Here is a 20547-nt window from a genome sequence, read left to right on the forward strand (position 1 = left end):
GCTAATGCGATCCTGCAATGTATTAGTGAGAGAGTAGGCGCAAGGAAACCATTTTACCTCTGTATACAGCATTGCGAGACAATACTGTAATACGGCATCCAGGGCTGGGGTCCATGTTTTAAAAAGGACGTTGAAAAATTGGAGAAGATGCAGAAAGGAGACACAAAAATTGAGGACTGGAGAAAATGCCAGACAATGAGAGACTTAAAGAGCTCAGTCTATTTAGATTATCCAAAAAATCATTGGGTGATGACTTGATTACAGTATGTAAGTATCTTCTCTGGTAGAAAACAGCGGGTATTTAATCCAGCAGAGAAAGACAGAATAAGAACAAGTGGCTGAAAGCTGAAGCCAGACAAATTCATATTAGAAATTGGGCACCAATTTTGAACAGGGAGGGTGATCAACCGTCGGAACAAACTACCAAGGGAAGTGTGGATTCTTCATCTCCTGAGGTTTTCAAATGCAGCCTAGTGCCTTTCTGGAAGATGCTTTAGCCAAACATAAATTATCAGGTATCAGGGGGTAGCCGTGTTAGTCTGTATCTACAGAATGGAACATATATATGCATCCAAAGAAGTGGGCTGTAGCCCACGAAAGCTTATGCTCTAATAAATTTGTTAGTCTCTAAGGTGCCACAAGTACTCCTGTTCTTCTTTTTGCGGATACAGACTAACCCGGCTGCTACTCTGAAACCTGTTTAAGGGGGGGTGGGACTCGGACAGAGCACGAGGTGTTTTTGTTGCGATTAGTGCAGGCAAATGTGCTGTTCCCTGGGTTGTGTCTGGGAGGCTGGCTCGGGAGGAAACCCACAGCGGCGCCCCGGTCCTTAGCGGGCTCCTAGGGAGCAGCGCCGGGGCTGGGAGGGCAGGTGGCGGCTGGGGGGGGCAGGTCTCCAGCAGGGACCTCCGCTGTTCCACCACCCAGATCCGCCTTTGTACGCAGCTCTGCCCCCTGAGCCCCTCGGACCGGGGACTCCCCGCTTTTTCCAACTTCACACGCCAAACAGGGCCCGGCCCCAGGAGCTCCTGCGTGCCCAGGAGACCGCAGCTCCAGCCTGGCGGGAGACACGCGGGCAAGGGGGGCTGGCTGCACGCCTAGAGCTGGGCTCAGCTCTCCTCGCCATGCCAGGCTGGGCTGCGCGGGGGGGCAGGAGGAGAAACCGGAGACTCCCTGGCCGCTCCCTAGGGCACTCCCCCGTCATTATGCAAAGCAGAGTGGCGAGGTGCGCGGGGAGGCTATAAAAGGGGAGCGGCCGCGGCCGGGTGTTTATTGCGCTTAGACTGAGCCGGCTGCTGCACCGGGCTTGCTGCGCTGCGCTCCCACGCGCCAGATACCCGCGCTGCGCTGCGCTCCGTTCTGCACCGGGCCGGCTGCACTGCGCTGCGCTCCCACGCGCCAGGTACCCGCGCTGCGCTGCGCTGCGCTCCGCTCTGCACCGGGCCGGCTGCACCGCGCTGCGCTCCGCTCTGCACCGGGCCGGCTGCACTGCGCTACGCTCCCACGCGCCAGGTACCCGCGCTGCGCTGCACTCTGCACCGGGCCGGCTGCGCTGCGCTCCCTGCGCCGGGCACTATGCGGCTGGCGGCGGCAGCCCTGATGCTATGCGCGGCGGCGTGGCTGGGCCCCCGGGCGGGCGGCTTCCCGGCCGGCAGCAAGGAGCGGAAGGTGCAGTTCGCTTCCTGGGACGAGGTGAACGTGATCGCGCACGGGCTGCTGCAGCTGGGCCACGGGCTCAAGGAGCACGTGGACAAGACCAAGGGGCAGCTGCGGGAGCTGGGCGGGCGGCTGAGTGCCCACAACGGCTCGCTGGGGCTGCTCCTGCGCCAGACCCGCGAGGCGCAGGAGCAGGGCGGGCAGCTGCGGGCCGCCGTGCGGGAGCTGCAGGGCAAGGACCAGCAGCTCTTCAGCCTCTCCGAGGCGCTGCGCGAGAAGCTGCAGCAGATGGCCGGGGACAAGGCGGAGATCCAGGGCCGGCTGGAGCAGCTCGAGGGCAAGATCCGGCAGGTGCTGCAGGGGCGGCCCTCGGAGAACCAGAGCGCCAAGGAGCTGGGCACGCTGCAGGTGAGTGCACCGCCCCCCTCCTCCGGCTGCCCGGGGGTCCCCCGTGCTCCCGTCCTCTGCCCGGGTTCCCCCCGCTGCTACGCCGACCCTGCAGGGGGCTCTGGCGCAACCCCCGTATCACCCCAGGGGAGCGCACACGCGCCCGGCCGCTCGCCGCTCTCCCAGGGACGGCGGTCTGGTGAGCCCCCGACCCGGCGAGGCTGACTGTCCGCTCCCTTCTCGCCACTGCCTTGACCCCGCTAAGCAGGCAGCGCGTCTCCGGGGGGCTGCTGCCGGGAAGGGGAGGCAGCCCTGGGGCCAGCGGGCTGCGCTGTCGCCTGAGGGCTTCATGCGCTACGTGCCGGACAGCAAAACCCGAAGTAGCCTGGGAAATTCCCAGCCTTGCTCTCGGGGTTGGGCTCGCCCGGCAGAGGGGACGGGGGTTGCGGAACTCAGCCTTTTCTTTGTATTTTAGTCCCTCATGGATTCTCAGAACACGAGAATCGAGGAGCTTTTGCAGAAGATCAAACAGCAGCAGTACAAACTGGACAAGCAGAACCTGCAGATTAAAAGCCTGCAGAGCAAAGTAAGTTCCGCGGGGGCTTTTCCTGAATGCTAATAGCAGTGGGAATAGGGAGCAGAGACTGCCACCAGCAAACGCTCCCGGCAGGCTGGGAGCTTCTTGAGCCTAATTTAATAATTCAGGACCCAGCCCAGGGGCTTCATCGCTGCCATGGGACGGTAGAAGGAATCAGAGCCTCTGTGTCATTTAGCTTTACAGGGCTTTAAAAGTGCTTCAAAAGTGCTTCTTGTGTTGGCACAAAATATTGTGTGTGTCTGACCCAGAAGATCAAAGGCCACAAGTTGGAGCCTTTAATCCAAGCCCCCTCACGTTCTGAAACTGGGGGGAGGTTCAGGACCAGGACCTGGACCTGAGGTGCTCGGCTCTGCCACCTCTTACTACTTTTGCAAAATAAACCCCTGGCAGACAGGGTTGTACCAAACCACAGCCACTCCGAGCCCCAGACCTGTTGTATAATCTGTCCAGGTGAGTTCAGACATGTAGGGGCTGATCCTGGAGCAGGCAGGCAGTGTCACCACTAACTGCTCTGGGAGCCATTCGACCAGCTCACCTTTGGATCAGTGTTTCAAGTCTGCTCAATGAGTCGCTAACTCATCCATGGTTTTTGGCACAGGTCAATCTCTTGATCCCTCTGCATCTTAAGGACAACAAAACTCAGAGTCTAAAGTGGAGGATAAACCTGAAGAAAAGCATCAGACACACCAACCAAAGCCAAAACGCCAGTGTGGAACCTGCACAGCCACAGAGTGAGTATCTGTCTCCTCCCTCCCACCCCCTGTTAGCAGAGTCGTCCTGTCAGCTGTTCCAGCTACAGCCCAAAAACGAAAGGTTCAATTGTCCTGATTCAGGATGTGAAATTGGCTTTCATGGGAGTTGAGTGGAACTGGAAGGATCTGCTGTGTGGGCAGGGTCTGGCGCCAGGATCTAGCAGGGATCCAGGATCCAGTCGGGCAGGGATTTAAGGATTTTACAGGAGTGTTTCAGCCTCATGGAGAATGCCCGTGGGAAGCAGATGAATTCTGCCTGAAGGTATGTAGCTAAATGGGTAAAGTGGCTGAATGAGGCTGGCAGACCAGGGTGGTAGCACTTGGTCATTGGTTTTGTGCAGAGGAGTCTTGTTCTATCGGGGGGTTGAAATGCAGCTGGGGAGTCTTCCCTTATCCTGTATCCCTCGGGGTGGGGGTGGGGTTCATCTGCCACGAGCGAAGGACAGGAAATAGATGGGAAGCTGTGGGTCTATCTACCTGCGTCACTGTAGGGTCTGAGCACCTCACCATCCAACACCCCCACGAACAGGGAAGTACTGTGGCTGTCCCCACTGGACAGAGGGAGAGTGAGGTGCAAGGAGCCGGAGGCTTACCTGGGAAGCCTGTGTCTGAGCAGGGTTTTGAATCCCAGTCTCCTAAGTCCCAGGTTAGTGCCCGGACTGCTGGACAATTCCCCCCATGTGTGCGTGCACACACTTTCATTGGGCCTGTGACCTTTGGAGCAACCTCCTTCAGGCCGCACAAAGAGCCTGGCTCTGCTTCCATCACACAGAATACTCCCACTGAGTTCAGTGGGAACAGGACCAGGGTGAGTGGCTTAGTGGCTTGTTGGGCCATGTACTGCAGGCTGCTCCCCAGACAGGAGCTCTGTGCAGACTAGGGAAATGACTTGGTTCTCCAGCTGGCTGTGGAACGGGTTTGACCCAAACAGGAACCATTTAGAAGGCTCTCCAGGCAGAAAGGCTGCAGGGGGGGTAGTTAGTTAGCACATGGGAAGACTGAAAGCAGAAAGTGCTGTTACCTGGCTGTTGCTGCCCCTGCAAGAACAAAACAAAGGGCCAGGGGCTAGGCAGAGAACAGAGAGCATAGGAGATGAATGCAGACGGGGAGAGACCAAAATATAGCGCACCACACATGGGGGACTTCCAGCCAGCTTTCAGTTGAGTTAGGTTAGCCCTCGGTCACACTGTGTTCTTGGAACCAGAGTCCTCTATATTAGGACAATGGGGAGCAAACTAGAGCACCACATTCCTGAAAACCTTTCCCAAGTCCCCCTCTGCCCTTGCCCTACATGGCTGATATGAGACTGGGCAGGGATGGTGTCCCTATCCTCTGTTTGCCAGAAGCTGGGAATGAGCGACGGGATGGATCATTTCTTGATAATTGCCTTGTTCTGTTCATTCCCTCTGAAGCACTTGGCATTGGCCACTGTCGGCAGACCGGATACTGGGCTAGATGGACCTTTGGTCTGACCCAGTATGGCCATTCTTATGCTCTTATGAGGGCAGCATCTCCCCACACCCTGTCTCTACACTGGGGCATACTGACTGTTGGAGGAGGTGGCAAAGACTGGTCAGGATGACCAAGAATGACAGAACCTTGGGTCTCTTTCAGTGTGGAGCAGGCCATGATTCTTCTGTTGATGGCAGTGGTGGTTCCTCTCGGGACAAAGTTCCCCTTTTAGGCCAAACCTTGAGTTCCTCTTCATTTGCCTGATCACTTTCGTTGACTGGCAACTGCAATTCAATTTCCGCCCTGATTAGCAAGGAGAAGGAGCCTTCCGGCAAGTGCTGGCCCCAGTGTCCTCCCTGGGCTGTTTGCTCCCTGCATTCCTAGCAGCCAATCACTCAGAAGGTTGGTGCTACGGAGCTGCTCCCTGCCTACAGAGAGCCAGTCCCCCAATGCTGCTGCATTGGGGGTCGTGTGGGCAATGAGCCCCGTAAGCAACTTCTTCAGAATGGCCCTTTTATGTACATCCAGCGAACACAAGTTAACAGACTAAGCATGGCATTCAGCCAACTGTGCAAAAGTTGAAGGTTTGAAACAACCTCAAGAGCAAGAGGTTTAATCACTTGCAGAAGGTGGATCATGTCTTCAGGCGCTGCATGCGCTCTCCTCCCTGGCAGCTCGCCAAGTAGGCAAAAGTTAAACCCTATCTCCCAACAGTGCTGGGATTCCAAAATAATTTGGTTGGGGAAGGCGGGGTGGGGAAAGCAAAGCAAACAGTTCCTAGTAGGAGTAAAAGAAACACTTGAACAACTGAGCCTGGAATGCAATCCTGTGTTCAAGGAACAGTGTTTACTCTGCTTGACTGTGGTGACCTTCGCGTTCCATAAATACATGGCAATCCAAGGGGTAATTCTGCTGGGCCTTGTTGTTTTAACGTTCCTTTATGGGTGTTTTTTTTTTTTTTTTTTTTACATAAACACTTTGCTCTTCATTTTTACTAGCCCACGGGCTCATGCGCGTCCACCGGGGATTTAAAGTGGCACAACGAACAATGCTAAGAAACTCAAGTCAGAACTACCTGTAGTATTTTTCTAAAGCAAAATGAGCTGAGGTTAATGAGCCAGCTGCCGTTAGTAGGAACATTGCTGCTACAGCAGGGGAAACCAAGCAGCAGCGGAGCAGTGCAGTATGTCTGGCAAAGCCCAGTGAGAAGGTAACTGATCAACGGGAGCTGCTCAGAGAGTCTTGGCCCCAGCAAACAGCAATCTCTTTGGGGCAGCGTGGTGTGATCTGCCTGACTTGTGGATTGGCAAGAGATCCAGGCATCCTTTCTGCAGATAGTTAGGACAGATTAGAGAAGGAAGCAATGAGTAGTCCTGAGAAAATGTAGCATATGATCTCTTCTGGCCCCTGGGTCTATGTTCTAGACTGGGAAGCAAGCCCACCCTGCTGTAATTTCTGCTGACTCACCTGTGTCTGGTCCTGTGTGACACATCCACCACCCTGCTGGTCTGTCACATTGCAGAGCAACGTGAGTCGGTCAGTGCCTGCACCCAGCCCCATGACAAATTAAAGTACTGGATGACTCTAACAATCCCAGCCCCCTCCTCAACCCTCTCTCCAGATCCTGTTTGCTTGGCCCAGCAGAGTGAGTTGGGGCAGGATCTGGGATGAGGGTAGGTGAGTGAGTCAAGGGTGTTTTGTGGTTTGGTGCCATTTGTCACAACCCTGACCTGACTAAAGGGCCCCTCTGGTAGCTTGCTCCTGGCTCGGAGTGGCCTGGTTTTGTCTATGAATGACTTGGTGGGACGTAGCAGTGATGGCCTAGCCCAAGTGCTGATGCTAATCCGAGAGGCCAGTGCGTGAACGGCTGCCTGTTCTAAAGCTGGCGTCTGTGCAGGCTTGAGTGGGGAGAGGTTACCCTGCTGCCCCTCCTTGGTGAATGGTGATTTCAGCTGTCAACCCACCCGCTCGCCTGTGCTCCGGGCATCTGGTTTCATGATGTTATGGGGGAAGGGGGAGGAGTAATGTGCCCAAAGAGTCAACTAGGTAAAAGTTCAGACCTTAGCAAGAAAATAGCTCTTATGACAAAGTCAGGGTGCAACCCACACTGGTTGGGGGAGGGGGGAGCATGGCTGATCAGAAAGGCAGCACAGTGATTGGCTGGAAGGAAATTGGGTGAAAGTTAACAGTCCTTTCTAACCATCCCTCCCCCTTCCCCGGGAGCAGGCTTGCTTCATTGTTTTGGGAAGAAACCCCTCCTCCAGCGCGTTCCCAGGCTGGGCTCACCTTTCCCCTACTTCAGACTCAGACGCTGATGTCAGAGCAGGGAGGGGCGGGTGCAAGGAGGCTGCGGGGAGCCCTTCCTGGAGAGTGGTATTGAAAGCCTAGCCAGGGGTTTCCATCCCTGCAGCATCTTGGTGTCACTTGAGTTATCTTAAAAACAACCCCACAGTGTGACCCGGCTGGGTGGTGCTCAGTGGAGGTCGGGAAGGGCTCTTTTGTCTGCTGGCCTGGACACCTGGAGAGTGGCTGGCGCTGAGTGCCACTCCTTGCGCTTCCCATTGGGCCTGCTGCCCAGACACTAAGGTGGGAGAGGCGTTAGCGATACTCTGTAGCATTCGGCTTGAGCTCTGACAGCACAAGCCCAGCATGGCTCGGGTCCAGCGCGGGGAGCAAATGGACACTCAGGGGGCGGGGGGAGATTCCTGAAACCTCGCTCCTGTGGGGGCAGCAACAGAACCTTCTCACCAGCACCCCAAGAGATGGGAATGGACGGGGGACCCCCACTTCCCACCCAGCCCCCACTATTGACGGGGAGAGCACCATCCTTCCCTCCCAGTTGGGGGCCAGCCCCCTCCTGCTTGCCTCCCTTCTGCAGCAGCTGGGAGGGGGTGAGTGGCTGGGCTGTGCTAAATGGGGGGGTGAGGTTTGCTGAGAGCATGCGCCCTTGCAGTTCCGCCGTTTCCAGAGCCCTCTGCACCAAACCAGACATGGGCTGGAGAACAGTGGAGCCAGTTCAGAGCCCGGTCCGGTGCCACCCCCGGTGCTTTCTGAGCTGGAGCCCTCAGTGCAAGGCTAGCTTCCCGCTGCAACCCAAGATCCTGTGTGAGGTGCTGCACGTCCCGCCCCAGAGCTCAGCTACGCTGCATGATGCAAGACATACAGTACCTTGCTTGACTGTAAAACTCCTCCAGTGCTGAGAACGAGGTCCCTGCGCTCCCCAGTGGAGAAAGAAAGCATAGGAAGTGGGGGAAAGTTCATGTTTACTCTCACGTCCCCGCAGTCCCTCTTGAACTTGCGCTCACGGCAGCTGCACAAGTATCCAAGCTGCAGTTAGCCATACCCAAAGGAGGGGGCTGTCTTCATTTACAGACATATATATTTTTTGTCCCTGCAGCTCAAGGGAACAAAGACAACATGTTTCAAAGCTGAATGCAAAGGGCACTGTCCCAGCTTCCCCCAGGCTACATTAGGAACAGAACTCGCTTTGTTTGGGGAGATGCCAGGAAAGGGGCTCTTGCCACCCGTTGCAGGCAGACAAAGAGCAGTTTGATTTTGTGGCTGTTCCTTGATGCTCTGCAAAGCTGGGTAAAGTCCCTGCGCATCCTGACACCTTCCTGTCCTTTCGACTCAGGTTTTATAACCGGATTCTTCTTAGGCCTGTTGATTGCTCCCAATGGACTTTTACCAGTTCTGTTGAAATGGTGCTTTGTTGGCAGTTACAGTAAAGCCGAGGCCAAAGTCCAGGCATCTGGGGAGAGGAGGAGCAGAACTTCTCTTCGCTTTACAATTAGTCTTGCTGATGCTTTGCAGGGAACGGTCAGAGCCTCTGGCCAGTGGCCTTATGGCAGCTGTGGGTTGGTGACTTCCCATGGGCCCTGGCAGGGCAGCCCCTCAGTGTCCGAGCCAGTCCTGGCCTGCAGTTGGGAGTCCCACAAGGTTGTGCCTGGTCCCTCACTTCCCCCCATTCATTGCTTCTGGGGGTCTTATGAGGGCTCTGGGCAAAAGGGTCACCGTATGCTGATGGTCTCTGTTCCGCACCTGCTCCAGTGTCAGTCAGCAAGCAGTGCACCAGGCCGTCCGGCAGCACGTCTTCGCTAATGCTGTGCGTAGCTGGCTCCAACTACGGCTAAAGTCCCATTTGAGAGCTAGAGGGAACTTGCAAGTGGTTCGTGCATTAGTGGTAGTCGGGGTGAGTTAGAACAATATTCTGCACCTATTGCCCTTTGCAAGCTTATCCCTTCCTAGCATCTGCCCTCCTCGTGTCCTGACTGAGCGTCCCCAGAGATGTCTGGAAGCCGCACAGTGCTGCTGCCTGTTTGCCTCTGGTCTGCAGACTCTGCACAGCTCATGTGACCTGTCTCACCAGCTCCTCCTCCTGAGTTACACACTTGGCCCAGTTCTCTGGTAGGCTGTAGCTGTCTATTTTCCTGGGCCCTCTGAGTCCAGTATTAACTTCTGTACCAAATGAAACAGAAGCCCAAGAGCCTAGAGAGCTGCCTTGGAAAATGTTAGGGCTTTTTATTACTTCTTTATATTGCCATAGTGCCTAGGAGCCCTGGTCATTGGCCAGCCCCATTGTGCTAGGTGCTGTACAAACAGTCTCTAGCTTTAGCATTCAAACTGGTGATTAAGCTGGGCTCATTTGTAGATGTCTGGCCGCTAGGATTGTGGTGTGAACAAACCTGTTTGAGAGCAGCATGCTGAGACTGCTTCTTCTAAATTCCCTCTCTGCCTTTTTGCAGAGCTCCCGCTGGACTGCCAGCAGCTCTTCCTGGCAGGGGAGAGAAGCAGTGGTGTGTATCAGATCCAGCCCTTGGGCTCTCAGCCTTTCGAAGTCTACTGTGACATGACTGCTGGTAAGTGAGGGGAGCACCACAGGCTATTCTGAGTTCTGCAAACTGGTCTTGCAAGTAACAGAACTGAAATAAGTGAAAAATCTTTCACCTGCAGAAGGTGGCTGGACAGTGATCCAGAGGCGTCGGGATGGCTCTGTGGACTTCGACCAGATTTGGGAAGCCTACAGGAATGGCTTTGGAGATCTTAGTGGTAAGCAGATGGTGGAAGACTTTTATTCTAGCTTTCCCTGATTGGCAAGCAAATTCCATCCCCACACTGCCCCCCTTCCCAGAGGTGGACCAAAGATCTCCACCCAGGATAACATCCGGCTGGACGAGTGGGCACAGCTGGCTGAGAAGGGGCTGAGGAAGTTCACTACACAAGGGTGCATGCACCCACTGACCTCCCTAGGCACTTTGTGCACACTAAAGACTCTGGAGTGCTCTTAGCACTGCATGCTAACATCTTCCTTGATTTGCATAGCGCTTGTGTGTGATGCCAACTAATGCAAAGTTCCTTGTGTTTCAGGTGATTTCTGGTTGGGCCTGGAGAAAATATACCACGTTGTCCAGGAGGGAAGGTACAATCTCTCGATTGAGCTGCAAGACTGGGAAGGAAACTCTCAGCTTATTCAGTTCCTCTTTAGCCTGGGTGGAGAGAACACCGCCTACACACTCAGTCTCCTTGGACCTGTGTCAGGAGAGCTGGAAAATGCCCTAGGGGACTTCAGACAGCTGCCCTTCTCCACTCGAGATCAGGACAACGATTTCAAAGCTGACACTAACTGTGCCAAGCACCTATCAGGTCAGTACTGGCAAAGGCAAGGTGCTGTGTTCCTAAGCAAGAGTCTGGTCTTTCTCTTGGTGGGGAGGTAGGTGGCAGCAGTCTTCCTCCATCTGCCCCAAGCAGCTTGGAGCCCAGCTCTCCTTTTCCAGTGTAAGACCCTCCTTGTTTCGGTGCTATGCAAACAGAACCCTGCTTCCGACAGCTTGGGGCAGATGGCACTGGTGAAAAACGGCCATTTGGGTATTTTGACTCTGACCTTGTCCCCTGCTTCACCCTCCTCCTTCTCCACAGGAATGGGACCGTGTGATCCACAGGGGGAGCTGTGCGAGCAACTCTAATGAGACCTGAAACCAGGTGATATTCTCATGGTTCCAGGTTCTGTTACAAAGTCATAACTTGGCCCAGCTTTACCAGCTTGTTCCCTGTGACTCAAACTGTCCAAGCAAAGGAGGAGGCCAGTTCACCCATGTCTGAATGTTTGGCTTGTTTGAACTGTAAATTGAATACAAATGAAACAGAAAACCTGTGTGAACCAAAACCGTGGCATTTCCCACAAGGTTAGCTCTGCTAGCAGAGCTAACACACCTACCCTGTCCATCCAGGAGGCTACTTCTTTCTCTTGGGGCTACCTGGGATTCTCAGCTGCTACAACAGTTCCACTTTTGCACCCCCTAGTGGCCAGAGATTGCACATGTGGGGCCTGTGCTCTCAAATGGGAGTGGAATGGTCTTGAGCCACAGCACTGGACTGGGATATCTGGTGTCAATTCCAAGTGCGCTTGCGTGTCTAACCCCTTCCCCCTATGCTGGGTGACACTGGGCAAGTGCTGCAATTCAGCCTCTATTCCCTAACTGCAAAATGGAGCTAATAACACGTCCTATCGCATCAATGGGTCTGCCCCACCACCTACGGCTCATATGACAAGGATGGGGCTACAGAAGTATTTGCATTAATTTGGCCTCTTTGGTGGCCATGCAGGCCTAGTTGCCTGCATGGCTTGATCTCCTTCAGACCTGGAAGTAGTGCTGGAGTTCCCTGAAGCATGGGACCCTCTGAAACTCCTGTCACATACACACTTCAGGTTCTTTTAACCTTCCAAAGCTCTGAGCAGACTGTGCTTGGAAGGGAAGGTGCAGCAATAGCTCTGAATCTGGGGTGATTGTCTTATCCTGTTATTTTATATCCTGTTTTTTGGCTGTGAAAATTCACATTGGCTGAAATCTGTCCCTTCCTTCCTTCTAGGAGGCTGGTGGTTCAGCACTTGTGGCCATGCCAACCTCAACGGAAAGTACTTCCGCTCCATCCCCCGCCAGAGGCATGAGCGGAAACAGGGCATCTTCTGGAAGACATGGAAGGGGAGGTATTACCCACTGAAATCTACCATCCTGAAAATCCGACCCGCAGAGCTGGAAACAGAATCCTAACCTAGCTGCCACTTGAAAGACTCAAAGGAGCGTAGATTTGCAGCTCCGTCACTTGGTGTTTACAGAAACCAGCAACGCAACCCTCACAGTGACAGTTCAGAGAGGAACCTTTCCTCACATTAGCAGCTGTTTAGCTGGCAGAGTCTAGCATGGAGTAATGCAGCAACAGGCTCTTCCTGTAGGTATAACCACTTAGTGTTACTGGGGTCCAATGAACTCAAAGGATGGGAGCTCCCAGAATGGGCAAGTAGCCCTGAACAGGGAGAAGGGTCACTGTGGTACGCACAAGCTGGGGGAGCAGTCACAGACCAGCTCTGCCGCTGCCCAAGTCAATGATGTACAAAACTTTGTCCTAAGTCTTGGTTGATCCGTTACCTTTGCTGTTAAAGCCACTGTGCTTTCAAGGGGCTCAGTTGCTCCCAGCACTGAAGCTGGGGAGAGGTGAGGTGAATGGGGTCCTCTTCTATCATAGAACAGCTGCACCCTGGGCCCATGTGCCACCTTAATCCTCTCCTCTCACTGGGATTCCCACCTGGAGGAGGCTCACAAAGCCCCCATGAGCCAAGAGGCTGCTGATACTGTCGGGCTTTTCTTCTAGGATAGCTCCCTGCTGGGCTCTGAGGTTTGGAGCTGCAGTAAAGTGCTGCTGCCAAAAACCCATCCCATTTCCCCCAGAACAGCTGACTAGAGACCCGCCTCCAGCCGTGGCAGGTCAGTTACACAGCAGCAGCAATAGAGGCAGCAGCAAATGTAACTCATGTCTGACACCTTGTTTCTCTTAACTCCTGCCCAGCTGCCCCCCCTCTCCTCAGTTACTTAAACACCATTTGACTGGTTCCTCCAAGGGAAGGTTCTGGGGGCCCCTCTTGAGGAATGGGGACTGAGGTCCATCCAGCTTTCTTCACCCTCAAAGATTACCTGCAACTCCTCCTTCCTGGCCTCCCCACCTGGGAAGAACAGTTTCTTCCTTAGAATTTCACCCAGTAATTCCTCCAATTGCCTGTTACCAGGAGGCCAGACTAGATCAGAGACATCCCTTTTGGCTCTGTGAATCCTGAGCTTCAGAGAGAGCCTACCGGTGCCGCTCTGAGTCAGCTAGAACAGCCTCTAGAATGGCATGAGGCATAGTCTGCCCTTGCTGTCCTTTTGGCATGGGCCCTGAATTCACAGCGAGGGATGTGCTTCTCCTCCATCACCATATCCTGGAGGTTTAGTTTCTCCTTCAAAGATTCCAAAATCCCTGTCCCCTGGCTGTGACCTGAAATTTAAACAATCCTCCCTGAAGGTGAGGTACAGTAGGGTTCCCCCAAGATGCTGGGAGCAGCATCAATCGCACATGGTGTCTGCCCCCGAAATACTGCACATATTATTCTAGTATCTTCAGTGACTGGATTTGAGGGTTTCCCAGAGTGTCTTAGAGGAGGGGAGCAGGTGTGGTGGGATGCATCTGATCTTGGGGAGACCCTAGGTCAAGTGATAATCACTAAAACTGTTACAGGCCAAGTTTCCCTCTTGGGTGTTCCCAAGTATCCTGTCCTATTTGAGTCATATTGACTGACTTGCTAGAGCTCTTAGCTGCTGAATACTGTAAATAGTCATTTGTAGAATGCTGGATCTTTTTAATGAATTTACTGTTTAATTTGTTTCTGTATTTAAATGCAGTGTTAATAACAATGTGGTGTAATTTATAAATGTTGGGTTTGAAAAAGATAATCAGTAGTTTATGTATTTTCAGCTCTAACCTTTTTATACTAAAATCTGACTTTCTGCAGATGTCTTTTAATAAAAAACCCACCAAACCGATCGATATCGCACATGTGTTCTGAGTTCTGTCATGACTGCTAATGAGGTGGTGGAGGCCACCTGGTGCACTGCTATGTAAGGGACTCGCCGCTAGGTCAGTTCTGGTGTTCACATGTTAAAGGATGTCAGACAAAACTGGGGAGAGCTCAGAAGAGCTGCAGGGATGACACTGTCTGGAAAACAGGCCTTGCGGTAAAACTAAGGAAGCTCAATCTGTTTAGCTTATTGGAGAGAACATTAAGTGCCAATGCAATCCCCCCATAATTCCCTATGCAGGGAGGAGATCGCTCATATCAGAGGGCTGTTTCTTCTAGCAGCCAAAGGAAAAATAAGATCAAGTGGCCAGAAGCTGAAGCTAGACAAATTGAAATGGTCAAACTTGAACATTGCTTCCAGTGGAGCCCCTTTTCAAGAGCTACGTTGGATTCTCCGTCACTTGGTGTCTCAGGCATCCAATCTCTATTTAAAAGGATAAACTCCTAATGATTGGACTCGACACAAGAATTGCTATGTGAAATTCTCTACTAGCCTGGAAGTGCTCATACAAACTATGCAACGTACACCTCCCCATACGCCTTATCTGTGCCCCCTTGTGTTCTGAAATAGTACCTTGGTGGATAGATACAGAGAAAAAATGGTGTTCGTCTAATTCAAAACTAAATTGGTCCCAGCATGTGTTAAGATGTCAGAGGCCCTGTGTGCTATGTTCATTGAAGTAAGATGCTCCTACGAATAAAGAGCAGTGAAATAACCGCACCCTTATCTGTTCATTTCTGGATTTTCATTCTGTGGCAGTTGGAATAAATTTTCCAGCTTTACTCTCCAACCTTTATTTCCAGCACCAGCCAGAAATAGTTCCTGTTGTGAGCTACTGCCTGGCACGGGGGACCTAATGTGCAGAAATTGGCTTTCTGCAAGTCTCCAGCCAAAAGAGCAAAGCTAACAGGCAGTACAACCTCTCACAAAAGACTAGCACCAGGAAGCTTGCAAGCTAGCCAAAAGAGCTGACCAGTTGAACTATCCCTGCTGTTCTCACTTATTCCTTGGTCCTGATCTACCCTATGGTAGATCTACCCAATTCCACTTCTCACTGTGAGGGATGAGGCCCCGTAGGCAGAGACCATTCACAAATTAAGAGTGTTACTGGGCCTTCTTTCTCTGGGAAATTCCACTCTTGTGACAGATATTAACAAGGAAGGGGAAGTACTTGGACTCTTAACTGGAATTCCCTCTGAATCCTCCCTCATCTATTTTCCAATGCATGCTTTGAATTCTGATTTCAGTTTGATCTTCAAGTCCAAATGAAAGAAGAGGGCTCCCTCTGGTGATGAGAGAAATGACACCACATGCAGTGCTAATGAGGAAAGGGCAGTTTCAAATATTCCCATTACCAGGGATGTGAAACGCCCCCTTCCCAGGAACCAGGCCAGCACCAAGTTACTGGTTGTAACATGGTATCTGATGCTGTGGCCTTATAACAATTAATAATAAAAAGCATTTATGTAGCAGCTTCCATCTAAGGACTCAGCGAGTTTGTTATTTGTGCAGCATAAGAGTGTCCTGAATTCTAGCACCCAGCTCCCGAGCAGGGCACAAAGGTCCAGCGCCTTGCTGGAAATAGTTGCCCTTTTTCTTACCCATCCTACCTGTGAATGGACTACTGTTCCCTCAGAATAGTTTCTCTGCCTTGGATTGAGAAGTGTTTAGCTGAATGGCAGCTATGCTTAAAAACCCCACAAGAATTTAAAAGTGGTAACAGAATCTAGGTCCAGGCTTTAAAATGAGTAATAGTGTGTATCTGAAAATCAATTCTCCTTCACTCACCTGCCATGACCTCTGTTCAGGTCCCTGCGTGTCCCCAGGCTGTAGAGCAGTACATGGGCTGTCCTATGATAGAGAGGTGGAGCATGTGGCAAGGGGAGGTGCTTGTGTGGAAATGACCACATAGAGGCCTCAATGAGTCCTGAGGGAATGTGATCTCATGCAGCACAGGGGTGATTAAAAGTGCAGTGAGAGGTGGGCAGATGGGAGTGATGTGGGGCTGATAACTAGAACCTGTTCAGGTCAAGAACCATGTGGGCCTCAGAGTCAAGAATGCCCGGAGTCAATCAGCTGGCCTGGAGCCAGTGGCCCCAGCCAGATCAAGGATGACACCGGAGTGGTGTGTGCCAGACTACAGATGGATCAGTGCTGATGCCCTGGTGTGGCTCAACAATGCAGCTGGGCTGGGAGTCAGGAGCTCCTTGGACTGGGAGTGGCATGAGACTGATGAGCTCTCCCAGCCCACTATTAAATTGGGAGGATTTGACCTAGCTAGGTAGGAAATGTGGTTTGCTTATATACCACACACTAGCTCCTGACAGTGCAAATACCCCACACAGCATGGGAGGGGTCTTGGATTAGCTCTCACAGCCATAGTAATCTCTTTGGCAAGAGTGAATCATAGAATATCAGGGTTGGAAGGGACCTCAGGAGGTCATCTAGTCCAACCCCCTGCTCAAAGCAGGACCAACCCCAACTAAATCATCCCAGCCAGGGCTTTGTCCAGCCGGGCCTTAAAAACCTCTAAGGAAGGAGATTCCACCACCTCCCTAGGTAACCCATTCCAGTGCTTCACCACCCTTCACCACAGTGGTAGGAGTGGACCATGCTGTAGCCTAGAGAAATAGCCGCAAAGAAAACAACTGTTGGATCAGAGAAATGACTGCTGGGGGCTACATATAAAGTTGAACAGGTTTAATTCAAGGTGTGACATTAAACCAGGGGTAGGCAACCTATGGCACTCGTGTCAAAGGCGGCACACAAGCTGATTTTCAGGGGCACTCACACTGCCTGGGTTCTGCCCACTGGTCCCGGGGGGCTCTGCATTTTAATTTAATTTTAAATGAAGCTTCTTAAACGTTTTAAAAACCTTATTTACTTTACATACAACAATAGTTTAGTTATATATTACAGACTTATAGAAAGAGACTGCTAAAACAGTCTAAAAACGTTAAAATGTATGACTGGCACGCAAAAACTTAAATCAGAGTGAATACATGAAGACTCAGCACATCACTTCTGAAAGGTTGCCGACCCCTGCATTAAACCAACTAAACCAGTGCAACTTTGTGTGTGGATGCTCTCATCCTGCTAGCTGTAGCTAAACCAATATAAGCCAGGTTTAATCCAAAGTAAGAGTGTCCACACACAAAGCTGCACCAGTTTAACGAGGTCAGTTTAAATGTTGCTCCTTTAGTTAAACTGGTGCAATTTTGTGTATGGACGAGCCCCCCTCCCTGCTAGTCACGAGAATGCAGCTAAAACACAGGAGGTTTGTGAAGATCCTGTTCAGAGGACCATGTGTATGCTGGAGCGGTCATGTCAAGCAGCCATGATAACTGCAAGCCCAAAGACTTGCTCCTGCTCTCCACGGGAAAGGGCCAGCCCAGAACCAGGGACGGTAGGACATCCTGTCACAGAGAAACTAACAAGTTGAATCTGACTCTGGTGTGAATCCTGGAGAAACTGGCCAATTTCACAATAACAGTTAAGTTCTACACAACTCCACCCCTTCCAAGGAGCCCTGCCAGCTCTCCTCAGCCCATTACAGCCAGACCCATTACCAATAACCACAAAGACCATTTTCAAAAGTGGCCTTTTGTTGTGTGTGAGACTGTTTTTGGGGGATCAGCCTGAAACACTTGAAGCCTGATTGTCAGAGGCGCTGAGCATTTGCGACTCCCATTGACTTCAACTGCCATTGTGGTGCTCAGCACTTATGGAAGAAAGGCCTTCGACATCTAAGGGTGCGCACCCAAAGGCAGTAGCTACTTTGTAAAATTGTGGCCTAATTGTCTTCTGGTGAGCTGCTCTGTGGTCTGGAGGGTCCTTCCCCTTCCCAACTCATTTTGGAGGAGTCCGGGGGCAGCTCCTCCCTCTTGCAAAGCCTGCTCCTCACCCCAATCCCCTCACCTAAGCTAGAAAAGTCATTATTATGGTGCCACACAATGGGTCTCCCCTCTCATTCTGCATTGGTGGGCCAAGAAGTAGTCTGTGCCCCATGGCTGGCTCTGCTGCAGAACCAAGAACAGGGGCATAGAGCCTGAGACATTGCAGATCTCCTTGCAGCAAGGGGCAGAGACTGACCCATTACTGTGAAAATCTGGAAGCTTGGAGCTGATGTGTAACTCTCCATGTCACCAGATGGTGCTGCAAAGTAGTTTTCCTTCAGGATATGGTTACCATTTTCACACATGGTACCTAACGTTAAGCACCTAAAGCCACTGGATTCTCCGAGAAGCTGAGCACTCACAAAACTCACCGAAGTCCAGGGATCTGTGGGTGCTCAGCACCAATACAAATCAGGCCTTTTTAGAGTACATTCCTAAATACAGATTTAGGTGCCTAACCTGTAAATGGTGGTGGCGACCCGTAATCGCCTCAGTGTCCCTGTCTGTGAAATGGGAATAACTCTACTTACCTACTTCCCGGTGATGTGATGACACTTGTAACACACTTTGAGATACTTGAACAGAAGGTGTATTCCCAAAGAAAGATTCTATGTGCTCATTGTTCAGGTTCCTAAGTGCAGTTCAAGACAAGACAAACCACGATAAGTATCACTAAACAAAAACAGAGAGCCGTTAAAATCCATAGAAATCACAAACTGTAGCTGCATAAGCAATTCTGATACCACCTGTTCACACACAGAACAATCCTCACCGAGCAGCCCAAGCACCGATGCCAGGTCCCCTCGACTGCAGCATCTGAACACCTCCCCAACGAACCACTATCACAATTTTACAGATGGGGAAATGGGGCAGTGAGAGACTAAGTGACTTGCCGAAGGTCAGACAGGAAGCCCATGGCAGAACAGGGAACTGAATCCAGATCTTCAACATCCCAGCTTAGCACCTAACTACTGGACCATCCTACCTTTCACAAGGGTTCACAAAACCAAGTCTGATTAAATCTCTCTTCCCCTCCCACTTGCTCAACCTTCAGTCTCAGATGATATCACAATCCCTCTAATTCTTCAGTCAACTGTATAATACTCTAGCAGAAGCAGAGTAGACAAGACCTGATACACCTCTACCTCAATATAACGCTGTCCTTGGGAGCCAAAAAATCTTACCGTGTTATAGGTGAAACCGCATTATATTGAACTTGCTTTGATCCACCAGAGTGTGCAGCCCCGCCCCCCGGAGCACTGCTTTATCGCGTTATATCCAAATTTGTGTTATATCAGGTCGTGTTATATCGAGGTAGCGGTGTATTTCTAATACAAAAAACAAGCCAAAAATAGTATTTTAAAAACAGTGAGCCAGGACTTCCTTGTACATCATAAAGAGCAGGGAAGAGGGCATTGGAATCTAGACAAATTGGAGGATTGGGTCAAAAGAAACCTGATGAGGTGCAACAAGGACAAGTGCAGAGTCCCGCACTTAGGACGGAAGAATCCCATGCACTGCTACAGACTAGGGACTAACTGGCTAAGCAGCAGTTCTGCAGAAAAGGACCTCGGGATTACAGTGGATGAGAAGCTGGATATGAGTCAGCAGTGTGCCCTTGTTGCCAAGAAGGCCAACAGCATATTGGGTTGTATTAGTAGGAGCATTGCCAGCAATGCTTTTACCTTAAGAATCAATGTGCTTGCTTAGACAGAGCTGGGTGGTACCTTGTACCTGCTGGCAATACACTGTTCATAGCTTTGGAGAGAAAGCAAAGCGCAGGCACTGCCTCTAGGGAGACTGGCTTGCTGGGGGTATCACAGTGTAAGGCAGGAAGCTGTGCAGCCTTAAAACCCTCATCAGAAGGGAGAGAGAGACACAGGTCTCCGCCCAAGAGAAGTAACAGCTGAGGGCCAGAAACCTTACGTGGGTGCCCTTGAGGCTCCATGGAGAGCGAAATACAGGTGCAGTTACCCTGAAACTATGACAGGAACTAAACTCTGCTAGATCTAGCCTCAAAAATCTTGTTTGAGGGCAGGAGGTTTCTTCCCCCAGTTTAGCTGGGATCTGAGAGGGAAGAGTGCTGTTAGGGGCTATGTTTGCTTGGTCCTTGGGGAGGGGAGGCAGATGTATAGCAGACGGGTGAATTTGTCATTGTGTTTCCTTATTTCCCTCTTAAATGGTACCCTACTTGTATCTCAATACAGCTGACTCCTTTTACATCTCCCCTTAGCAAAACGCCTCCTCATGTTGCAGCGTCTGAGTCCCTGGGATGGAGGTGCCAGACACTTCCTCCCATTAGCTTCACCTTCACGCCAAACAGTCATTTGTTATTTACGGAACTGTCGCTTCCTTCACGCAATAGCCCTTCCCCGGGGCTAGTGCTGACACAGAAGTTGTACGGAGGTCCCTCAGTGAGAAGATTAACAGGCAGGTGGTGATACTCCTGGCTAGCAAGCCTGACTTTAGGACTTTTGAGTCCCCATTAGAGTTGTTCTTGGAAGGTGGCATTCTCTCAATACCTGTCCTTCACCCACAGCAAATCCCCCCAGTCTCTTCTCCTTTGTTTCCTTCCACCCTGCATTGGCAATGGTTAAGAATCAGCTTGCAGGACACTGGGCAAAGAACACACACAGCTGCAGATCCTACATCCCCACAATAAAATTGTGAGCTACCTGTGAATCCAGAACTCCCTGAGCCATAGAGCAGCCCAGATCCTGCGCTGTGCTGTGGCTGTTTTACACTACACCAGTGGTGCAATGTGTCCCCAAAGTCAGCACAGTCAGCCACAGGAAAACCACTTGAGTGTAGCCCTGAGCAGTGGCGGATAAGCCACTGGGCCAATGCGGCCTGAGCCCAGGAGCCCTGGCCAACTGTAGGGTTCTGGAAAAAAATCTTCCGCCAGGCAACAGAAGCCT

The 20547-nt window shown here is 51.7% G+C and overlaps 1 protein-coding gene and 1 long non-coding RNA gene across 2 annotated transcripts; one reads left to right on the forward strand and one right to left on the reverse strand.

The window, feature by feature from the left end:
- Window positions 1-1456: 1456 nt before the first annotated feature.
- ANGPTL4 (angiopoietin like 4) lies at window positions 1457-13697 on the forward strand. Its single transcript, XM_034755268.1, has 7 exons — window positions 1457-2064; window positions 2519-2629; window positions 3240-3372; window positions 9591-9704; window positions 9799-9894; window positions 10213-10488; window positions 11713-13697. Exons 1-7 carry the CDS (start codon window positions 1576-1578, stop codon window positions 11892-11894), a joined length of 1401 nt encoding a protein of 466 aa, XP_034611159.1. The 5' UTR covers window positions 1457-1575; the 3' UTR covers window positions 11895-13697.
- Window positions 8193-18866, reverse strand: LOC117868893. Its single transcript, XR_004643728.1, has 3 exons — window positions 18814-18866; window positions 18160-18260; window positions 8193-9003 (listed from the first exon to the last, which is right to left on the reverse strand). It is a non-coding gene; the product is annotated as an uncharacterized LOC117868893 (long non-coding RNA).
- Window positions 18867-20547: the final 1681 nt, after the last annotated feature.

Source organism: Trachemys scripta, chromosome 22 (assembly GCF_013100865.1).
Source record: "Trachemys scripta elegans isolate TJP31775 chromosome 22, CAS_Tse_1.0, whole genome shotgun sequence".
In the NCBI taxonomy this organism is placed as follows: Eukaryota; Metazoa; Chordata; order Testudines; family Emydidae; genus Trachemys; species Trachemys scripta.

Excerpts from the sequence above, each read along its gene's own strand:
- ANGPTL4 (XM_034755268.1), top strand. The coding sequence starts at position 1,576 with ATGCGGCTGGCGGCGGCAGCCCTGATGCTATGCGCGGCGGCGTGGCTG. Across the intron at positions 2,065-2,518 it reads AGGAGCTGGGCACGCTGCAG|TCCCTCATGGATTCTCAGAA; the intron begins GTGAGTGCACCG and ends TTTGTATTTTAG. Across the intron at positions 10,489-11,712 it reads CTGTGCCAAGCACCTATCAG|GAGGCTGGTGGTTCAGCACT; the intron begins GTCAGTACTGGC and ends CCTTCCTTCTAG.